The sequence below is a fragment of the Alligator mississippiensis genome, chromosome 1 (genome assembly GCF_030867095.1).
Source record: "Alligator mississippiensis isolate rAllMis1 chromosome 1, rAllMis1, whole genome shotgun sequence".
In the NCBI taxonomy this organism is placed as follows: domain Eukaryota; kingdom Metazoa; phylum Chordata; order Crocodylia; family Alligatoridae; genus Alligator; species Alligator mississippiensis.
The window spans coordinates 325,330,920-325,341,772 of record NC_081824.1 but is presented as its reverse complement, the minus strand read 5'-3'; the positions used below and the strand labels follow the sequence as shown (position 1 = coordinate 325,341,772).

The following is a 10,853-nucleotide window of genomic DNA, read 5'->3' as shown; positions in this document are numbered from 1 at the left end:
GGCAATGTGGGCAGCAGGAAAGCCTCCGGGATGGTCCCAGTATGAGGCTTGCATCGAGAGACATTAACAAGATAATTGCCACTCTGAATGCTAAGCATTACATTGTTTCTAGGATGCAGTCTGTGTTAAGAGGACTGTTTGGCATTACTGGGAGGCTTTGTCTATGAAGTAATTGTAACTACAGTTGCAGTAATCTCTTACTTTAAAAAAATAAACTAGTACTCCGTGCAAGTGACACCTGGGTGAGGCTTATTAATCACTAGCACTTAAAGACCACTGATCTCCTTCATTTTCTTTCTAATCCAAATCATGGCAGGCAACTATAAAGGAGCAATGGAGCTAGGATCACCCAACCTGCTCACATTTAACAAGACGAAGACCATCAGTCAATGGGATTTTAATAAACTAGTAAATTTGGAAATTCTTTACCTAAGTAGAAACTGTCCAAGGCTAGGTACAAACATTTGAAAAGCCCAAAGTGAATTGATCTAAGTTACACAGTTTTCTGCACTCTTTGTGAGGATGGGGTCCTGGACTGGGTTCCACTTGTGGCAGCAAGAAGCCTCCACAGGCACCAAGGAGGCTGAGGGGAATTTTGAGAGCCCCCATGGGGAACAAACAGGCCCCCCACACCCCAGAAAACTTACCTTTTAGAGCGTGGCCGAAGCTGGAACTGGAGCCGTGGCTGTGTGAGCTGGCATTATGCCGGCTCTTTAATCAGCTACTCCCAAGGCAGGGGAGTGCCGGCTGATTGCGGCGGTTGGGGAGGCCGCCATGGGAAACTTAAAAATCCCGCCAGAAGCTAGCAGGGGTGGAGATAGGGAGAGAGAGCCAGCTGGGAGCATGCCAGGCAGGTGGCGACTCCTGAAGCTGGAAGGATCATAGCTGTAGGTGCTGTGCCTGCACTTGGGACAGGGGGAGCAGTGTCTCGGCATTAGGCTGGGGAAGACCGATCCCCGTCTGCCTGAATTTTGGATTCCATAGGAGTGTCTCTCTCCCTGAGAGAGAGAAAGACACAAGACCATGGGAGCCCAGCCCTCTGGCACCAGGGTCTGGGGATCCAGTTGCCCTAACATCCAGGCAACCGACCGGTGCCAAAGCTGATGCCTGACTCCTTAGTAAAGGGGTTAATAGGGGACGGCAGAACAATGGAAGCAACACCCAAGCAGTTGGCGAGTGGATGGGGTGTAGGGGAGGTGAAGCTCTGAGGAACATTGCAGCATGAACGTGAGTACCCCCATCACTGGGTCACCCGAGAAGAACACTACTGAACCTCTCCTTTCACCCAGTAACAGCAAGTCATGGCAGGTGAGCTGAGGGGGCGCTCAGGTAAAGGGGGACAGGATGGTACTCACCACGCCCACTACAGACACCACACCACTATTTTTAAACCAGTCTATGTGTGCCAAACTTCTGTTCTGTTATTGGTATAGATAATTTTCCAATAACTTATACCATTTAAAAGTGAAATGTCTGTACTGGGCCCAAGTTGGTATAATGCTCCTTTTCCTGGAAACTCTTCCATTCAAATAGACTTTTCTGCTTTCAAGAATCTTTACAAGTTAAAGAATTTGGTTTTTATTTTTACCAGCATCTCACTGACTAGTGTATCCGCCATCTGGTTTAAAAAAAAACCAGATCAGTTAAAGGCACTTCATGTTACATTTAATCACTTAAAGAAAGAAAACTTCTGGAGAGTTCTTCCAGAATTTGATTTCTTCAGAACAACTTGATTTATCCTTCAATTTTGAGAGAGAAAAATATTTAGAATATCTGAACCTCTGCTAATATTTTTGGGATAAATTTTATTAAACAAATTAATTTGCTGGGCATGTCTACAAGAGATGCTGGCTGTGCAGTAGCTGAATAATACTGTGCAGTAGCATACCACAGCACTACCAGTGTTAATATGCTACTGTGCTGTATTATTAAGATTCTGCAGAATAGCGTAACTTGAAAGGTGTTTGCTGGCACTACTGCACAATAACTCTGGTTACTGCACATTTATTTAGTACTTGATTATACAAGTACTAAATAAATGCACAGTAACCATTGCACAGTAGCATCTCATGTAGATGTGTCCACTGTCTTTAGGGGTATAGGTTGTAGCTGTGTTGGTTTAAGGACATAGGCAAACAAGTTTCTTTGGGTAAATCTGGTAACTTGTATTGCGACAAATGAGTCAATAAATACACTGTCAAAGTAGGTGTGACTTCTGCTATTTTCCCATGGACTGGAGCAAAGCACAAGCTGATTTCTCGTGTCACTGCAGTGGCCCATTTGGGGAAGTTAGTCAAAGATCTTTCACCATTTCTGCTGTCTGCTGCTTGCAGCTTTTGATTCATTTTAAAAACACTTCAGTGGAATGGCATCGTTTATGGGGGAGGAATAAAGAAAGTGAGTATTTTTATGTTCTAAAAGCATGTTCCTACAGCCATGAATTTAAGACAATGGGGGCTAATTCTGGTCTCACTTACCTTGGACTTTATTCCTGATTAACATTAGTGTTAGTGGCACCAGACTCAGCCCAAAGTATCAAGTTAAAAAAATCTCTAATTTAATGAGCAAAGTTTGGAAGTAATTTGCACTTTCAAGAAACCTGCAGATATATCTATCATGGAAAAAAGATTCCGAACATGTTAATCTTATTTTGTTAAATAGGTATGCTTAATTAGACAACTTATATTTTAATTAAATACTTACTTTTTCTGTGTTAGCAACATATAGAAATTTGTCTCTTCGGTTACAGATCATTCTTAAATGTGGATGCTTTTAGGCATAGAATCTTAAAAAATTGGGGTTGGAAGAGACCTTGGGAAGTCATCTAGTCCAACCCCCTGCTCAAAGCAGCATTTTACAAGGTTAAATATGCTTTTAGTAGGTCTTTGAACTTTAACTAGAACTTAAAATATGTGTTTATATATTGTGCTTATCATAAGTGCAGAGTCTTATCATATAAATGCCTCATATAACATAGTGTTTAAACAATGAAGACTTTCTTATTATGGTCTCCTTGACTTATCTTCCTTCTTCCTTATGGCAATTTCATTCTTCTACTTTTATCTGTCTGAGTTTTTTGCTTTCAACTTTTCAGCAGCCTCCTCCTAGCATTTTATTTATTTTTTCTATAAGTCTTTTTGCACTTCAGTTGCTTTTTTCTAACTCCCTTCACATTTTATCCTAACCATTTTTTGATATTTTATCCCCCTTCCCATTCAGCATAAAAACTTTAAAAAATAAAGCTAGCTAATGGTTGATGTAATGATTCTGACCCAACACACATTTGCATAGTGAGTGTTTTAATGTATGCAAGTAGTTCTACTGAGTTTATTAAGATTATTATTGTGTGTACAAGTTATTCATTGGCTATTTGTTTGCATTGGCCTGAGTTTGCAACAAGAACCTAAACCAACTTGATAGATAACGTTCAATTAACTGTATTGAAAGCAAGGTTAACAAACTTTGGCTTATAGGATTTTTTTACTAAACCACAGCTATGGATTAGGCCTGTTCATGGACCCCGTGCAATAGAAGAGGATATTTACCTAGCAACATCACCGAGAGGGGGCAACCAGGACACCAACCCCACCACCAGCCGGGATTGCCAAAATAGCAGCCCACCACCCATGCTGCTGGACTAGTTGCCACTGGCAGCTGGGCTGCAGCTGCTGCCCCATGCATCATGGCTGTTCAGAGTCCAGAACTGCCCAGTTACACCTGTTTTCACTACTGAGTCCAATGGGAGGAGGATCAGGGTTCAACATAAGTCTCTGAGTTCAAGAGTTTCTAACTGGTAAGAACAGCTTTCATGAGGGGATCTCACACCAAACCTTCTATTGAGACAATTACTCAGAAAAAATACAAAAGGATGTATCTTTTCAATGAAGGTATCTTCAAAAGAAGTCTTAAAGGCCCGATCCAAGCCTACAGAAGTAATTACAAACTTAAATGGGCTTTGGTTCATTTCTTGTATCCAGTATACCTGAAAAAGTAAAATATAGCAGTACAAAAGTAGCAAAATACAGTCTAGTTAACAATTCTGTTCTGCTTTTCTGAAATTACGGAACTATTCTAAATGCTTATCTTCTGCCTGCAATATACAACATTTCATGACCAGTACTGCTAGTAGTTTTGGTGCACTTTTAGAGAGGCATCTAATTTCTCTCCAGTATCAGTAAACGCCCAACTAAATTCTGTTGTCATTACTTTGGGAAAATGCCGACTGATTTCAAATTTATTGCATAACTTAACACTCTTTCAAAACTTCTCACTTAAGATACCATTGCCTATTGAATCCTGTATCTGTAATTAGGCCCTATGAAAGGATTAGACGATAAAATGCATAACAACGTCTTAGGAATGTGGTTGAGTTATTCCTTCTACCAAAGACATAGCATTGCATAACATTCCACTTCTTTTCAGGACTAAAAAGTTTAAGGAAACTGAAATTGGGCATCAACTTTGTTGCATAGACAAATTAGCTGGCATTCTTTTCCCACCTGTATTTTTCCATATGAATTTGCCAAGATTGATTGAAGCTGTCACATGTACATGGACTGTAGCTGTGGAATAAGTGAGCGCCCCTTCATTGTAGTCTCACTCATCCATGTGAGGCATGAATTTGACCCCAAATCCTCTACAATCTTTTAAAACTGGAAACTGGGGAAAGGAATGAGGGGGCTTAATGAAACTGATGCAATGAAAAGGAAAGCCCATGCCTTGATCCAGATCCCTAACTTGTGGCCTGATGAGGTTTGTCTACACATCAGTGGCAGGTACCAGGCAGGATCAGGCCTACCTGTGCCTGCAGGCATCCTCCAAACTTTGCAGGTAAGGCTGTTCAGGGGTCATCCCTAGCAGCCATTTTCAACAGCTTTTGCCAATTGTTCTTCCTCTCTTCAAACATAGAAGATCAGGGCCCTAGGCCTGGCCTCGCCAGTGAACTTCCAGGACTAGAATGCACCTAAGGGCTCAGGTAAACAGTGTGTGGGTGGGGCCTGGCTGGGCCATGCTGATGCTGTTGTGTAGATTAGCCAGTGATAGTCATGCTGCTTTGATGGGAAGAAAATGATGGCAGTTTTAAAAACTGGCTTCCTTCTTTCTTCTTCTTCCTCATCTCTTCCCCCCTCCCTCCTATTGCATTTGTTGAAATATATAGATATATATTTGCCATATTTCACTCTGTTATGCAATTTTAGGAATAAAATGTAGAGCATTTTGAAAATGAAGTCCAGCTATTTACTTGTCAGAACTTTCGAAATCCCAGAAAAGAAATACAACTGAGAAAAGTGTTTTGTATGAAATACTGAAATGGCTGGGGCTGCTTAGCTCCAGTTTTACAGCCTAAGCAGGTAGGTTTACAGCCTAAGCAGATCTTTCTCTTCCCATTGCCCCTGCCTTGAGAACTAAAATCTGGTGCTGTGCAAGGGAGCTGATTGCTGAACGACTCTCTCATGTCTCCGTAACAAGATGTCGGTTTACACAATACAGTCTTTTATTTCCCTTTTATTTCCCAACTTGCCCCACAGGACACAGCATAAACCAACCAGACACATAAACAGTTGTCTTAAACCTTATGATCTTTTACCAAACCCTGAGAAAGTACTCTGATTCAGTACTACAGTCTTCCCTCTCCCCTACCCCTATCTTTCCCTTGGGAATATTAATTTCCTCTGGGCCAACCAATTATTCTCCACAGTTATCCCAGTCCTCATAGGCAGGACTACAATCATATGCTTACCACCTGCATCTGGGCTGCAACCCCTGAAAGCATGCAGCCTGCTACAGTTTCACTATCATTCTGTTTCCGCTATCATCTCATTTTTCTGTAATGTTGCCTAGGCAGCATGGAGGAGAAGGAAGAGTCTTCCTGATTTGAATCCAGAGGCACCAAGAGATGAGTGGGGCAGGGTTTGGAGAACATTATAGGTGCTGCAGAGGAGCAGGAATTGTGAACAGATTGGAGAAGAAAGAAACGGGATGGATGGACAAGGGAACAAGTGAAAGTACAAAAGTGAGAAAGGGAGAATGCTGGAGAGAGAGAGAAGCAAAAGATTTTGCCCTCCAGAGCCTGCTTCCCAGGCCAGGGATGGGACTCAAAGTTCCTGCATCCCAGTGTTTTCTATTGTTTAACAAAGAGCTATAAAATGCACCAATGAAGGTATGTCATCATCTTGGAATGGTCACCTCGCCACAGAGGAAAACACCCTACTGATGCTTCCACTTCACATGAACGTTCCTGTACAGACCATCAGGCAGAAAAGTAAATGATGCTCACAGAGTTCTTTATTTGCAAACCAATAAAAGCACTAGACATATGTACCTAGACTGTGCATACTATGTACACTTAACAAACAAGGCTATTTGGATCATACAAGGTTTATGCAATTTCTTCAAACTATTACTTTTGTGTAAAAGTTGTCTACAAACGATAAAACAGGGATCAGTGCTGTGGACCTAAAGGTTTCAACAATCTGATGACCCATTTGGCAGTTGATTTGGTTCTACAAAATGGAAAATTCTACTTTCCTATTCCTGGTTTTTGTTTTGTGTTTTTTTAGAACTTAGAAAATTAAACACATAGAAATACAACATATTAAAAGGAGTGCCATAATTGTTGATCCATGCAGTCTGAATTCAGTTCAATTTTGTATATGTATTACGATGCAATTTTTATCTCTGGGATACCTTGTTTAATGTGTGTGCAGGCCAGAAGATGCTAAGACACTCCTAATGCTTTCATAAAGGATATCTATGCATCATAGCAGCACTGAAACTAAATGTATTGATTGAGTCTGCAATGAACAGGCAGAAGAAAGCAAACTAAAACATCTTTAAAACCGTGGCTATGATGTATAAAAATACATAGTGGTTTTTGGGTGCTTGGTTTTGAGGTGGTCAAGTTAAGAAAGCCTGCTATTCAGAAACTGCTGAGCAACTTTCTTAGGAAAAATGTATCCATTTTCAAAGCGCTTTACATGTAACATCCAGATCTCAGACACCCAAAATCATTAGTCTCTGTTACAAATCTTGGCTCATGAATTAATGAACTTCAGATGTTGCTTTCAAGAATGCTATGCTGTTGCTAAATATTTATTATTATTATTAAAAGCTCTCTCTCTCTTTTTTTTTTAAGGGAAACATGAACCCCCCAATTCGAAGTTTGTTATGCCTACTTCTTCTGGCCTACAGTACTTCAGGTGTCCTTCCTGAGACCAAGTACCCTAGAACACTGCCATGTGATGTGACAAAGAATAATTCCTCTGTGACTTTTGACTGCAGTTCCCGTCAATTGAAATATGTGCCTCCTGGAACGTATAGTGATGTAACAGAAATCAACCTCTCAGGCAACTTTATAAAGAAGATTTCTAAAGAATCTTTTCAGGGCCTGAATAACCTGATGAAAATAAATCTAAACAAGAATCATTATTCAAAGGCCATGGAAAAGGCTGTTGATCCATGTGAAAAAGGAATGGTAATTGAAGATGGAGCTTTTGCTAACATGACCAAGCTGATGGAATTATTAGCAGATGAAACCCATTTATGTAAAATACCAGCTGGGATGCCATTGTCCTTAACATCACTGAGTTTGAGATTTAATGGCTTATTTTCTCTCAGCCAGCAAAATTTTTCAGAACTCATGCAACTGAAAGAGCTCTACTTGGATAGAAACTGTTTTACCGGCTATTCCTGTGAAAGACCTTTCCTCGCAGAACCCACGGCTTTTTCAGGCCTCTCTGCTTTGACTGTGCTGTCACTCTCTCTCAACAACCTATCCCAAGTTCCAAGCCAGCTACCCTCATCACTAAAAGAACTTTATCTCAGCAGCAATAAGATAAAAACGGTTAATCATTATGATTTTCAAAACCTGTCCAACATAGAAGTCCTTGACCTAAGTGGAAACTGCCCAAGGTGCTTCAATGCCCCTTTTCCATGTGATCCTTGCCCTGGAGATTCCTCCATTCAAATACACCCTCTTGCTTTCCAGTATCTGGCAAACTTACGGAACCTAAGTCTCTCCTGTACTTCCCTCACTCATATACCTTCCAGCTGGTTTTATAACACGTCACAGTTAAAGGTTTTGAATCTTGGTTTTAACTACTTGCTAAAGGAAATAGCTTTAGGGGAATTTTTAGTCCAACTACCTCACTTGGAGGTGCTTGACTTATCCTTTAATTATGCAAGACAAGCATACCCCAAGTATATAAATATTTCTGACAATTTTGCTAACTTGGTCCGTCTCCAACAACTGCATATACGAGGTTATGTATTCCAGGACCTTACACATGAACACCTGCAGCCTCTTATAAAACTTACAAATCTACACACCCTCAATTTTGGGGTCAACTTTATCAAGCAGATTGACCTCAGGGTATTCCAGCTCTTTGTTAATCTGACTTTGATTTCTTTGTCCAACAACAGAATATCACCATTATCAGAGGGCAGCAACAACAGTGACATTCATGGGACATCATTAGGAAATCATGTCATTCGACATCGTTCAACAGATACTTATCTTGACCCATCAGCAAATAATATGCTAGAGTCTGGAGGTACATCCAGTAGTTATAAGTCTGCTCCTATTTTTCCTTTAATCAGACCTCAGTGCAGCATGTATGGTAAAGCACTAGATTTAAGTTTGAACAGTGTTTTCTTCATTGCTCAACAACAATTTAAAGGTTTCCATGATGTAGCCTGTTTGAATTTGTCTTCAAATGGCATTGGCCAAGCTTTGAATGGCACTGAATTTATCTTCCTCCCTAATCTCAAATATTTAGATTTGTCTTTTAATAAACTTGATTTGGCTTATAGTTATGCATTTCATGAATTACAGAATTTAGAGGTACTGGACCTCAGCTATAATAAACACTATTTTATTGTGTCAGGGATAACCCATAGACTGGTATTTCTTCAAAATCTTATGCATCTAAAAGTTTTAAACTTAAGTTACAATGAAATTTCCACACTAACAGAACCTAAACTAATCAGCAGTTCACTGGAAGAATTGGTGTTCAAAGGAAATCGCCTTGATATTTTATGGAAAAATGGAGACAAAAGATATAGATGCTTTTTTAAAGAACTCAGCAAACTAACTCATCTTGATATATCCTTCAACAGACTTAAAAGTATTCCTAAAAAGGCATTCCATTGTCTTCCACAGAGCCTAATTGAACTACGCATAAACAATAATGAATTACAGCACTTTGACTGGAAAGCCCTGAAACAATTTCAGAATCTCAAATTACTAGATGTGAGCAGAAATTTATTGTCTTTTATAAATGACAGCCTTGCCAGCTGCACATCCTCTCTTCAGACACTTCTGCTTCAATATAATAAGATTGCTCAGCTACCTGATGGATTTCTTTTTAAAGCCAGCAGCCTTTTACATCTGGATGTAGGTTACAACAGACTTCATTCCATAAACCAATCAACATTTCTGTCAAATGATTTAAATTATTTAGTCTTGTTGAACTTAAAGGGGAACCCTTTTGAATGCACTTGTGCAATTGTTGGTTTCATTAACTGGATACATTTAAACATTAATGTCAGCATACCGCGACTGGCAACAGATGTCATTTGTGCAACACCTGGAGATCAAACAGGAAACAGCATTATAAGTTTAGATCGACATACCTGTACTTTGGATATAGCTGCACTAATATGCTTTTCGTTATCATTCATTATTATTTTCACTGTTATGGTAATGGCTATCACAAAACATTTATTTTATTGGGATGCTTGGTACACATATTATTATTGTGCTGCCAGACTGAAAGGGTACAGGTCCATAATCACAGAAAAAGCTCTTTATGATGCTTACATTGCCTATGATACTAAGGATGTAGCGGTAACTGACTGGGTAATAAATGAATTACGAATTCACTTAGAAGAAAGTAAGGACAAGCAAGTTCTGCTTTGTTTGGAGGAAAGAGACTGGGAGCCGGGAAAAGCCGTCATTGACAACCTTGCACAGAGCATCCAGTGCAGCAGGAAGACAATATTTGTCCTGACAGAAAGGTATGTAAAGAATGGGAACTTCAGAACAGCTTTTTACATTGCCCTGCAGAGACTAATGGATGAGAACCTGGACGTGATTGTGTTTATTCTGCTGGAGCCAGTGTTACAGCACTCCCAGTATCTGCGACTGAGGAGGAGGATTTGCAGGAGTTCAATTCTTGAGTGGCCAAAGAATCCACAAGCTCAATGCCTTTTCTGGCAGAGCCTAAAAAATGTGTTGCTCACAGAAAATTATAACCGGTATAACAGACTGTACACAGACTCCATTAAATGATAGCATAGAGAAAAAAAATATGCAAATATCTGTGTCTTTATCAAGAAATAATCAGTTTTCAAATCTAGTCAAAATACCATCATTTAAAGTGTTGGCTTTGAACTGAAGTGTCTGAGAAACTTTGAAGACAGATGTTACCTACTTTAGCCTGGTTTTATAAAAGGTATGGTATTACTAGACTTGGGAAGATCGTATAAAGAGAGTCATATTAATAATTTGCAGAAATTTTGTCTTCATATCTGTCAGTTGTCATCAAAAAAGTAGTTAGCGACTATAGATTCTATTTTTAACATCACAGTTCTTACCTAACCACGCTCTAATTTTCTAGTGGGAACATGATTAGGCAAAAACTATGATGTTAAAATTAGAATCCATAGTAGCTAACTACCTTAGTGATGAAAATTGACAAATATTGGGAGGCAATGAACATGCTTATCTCTGGCTACCTTTTGATGATTTTTTTTTTGTATTTAATTATTGATTTTGAGATGTTTGCTGAAAACTCAATTACACTCTAGCTCAACAAACTACTGAAGCCTGTGCTTAATGGTAAGTATATCCT

At 39.6% G+C, this 10,853-nt stretch overlaps 1 protein-coding gene across 1 annotated transcript; it reads left to right on the top strand.

Annotated features, from left to right (window-relative positions):
- Positions 1-2,284: 2,284 nt before the first annotated feature.
- On the top strand, positions 2,285-10,579 carry TLR8 (toll like receptor 8). Its single transcript, XM_014607765.2, has 2 exons — positions 2,285-2,397; positions 7,136-10,579. The coding sequence occupies exon 2, from the start codon at positions 7,142-7,144 to the stop codon at positions 10,289-10,291; it is 3,150 nt and encodes a 1,049-aa protein (XP_014463251.1). The 5' UTR covers positions 2,285-2,397; positions 7,136-7,141; the 3' UTR covers positions 10,292-10,579.
- Positions 10,580-10,853: the final 274 nt, after the last annotated feature.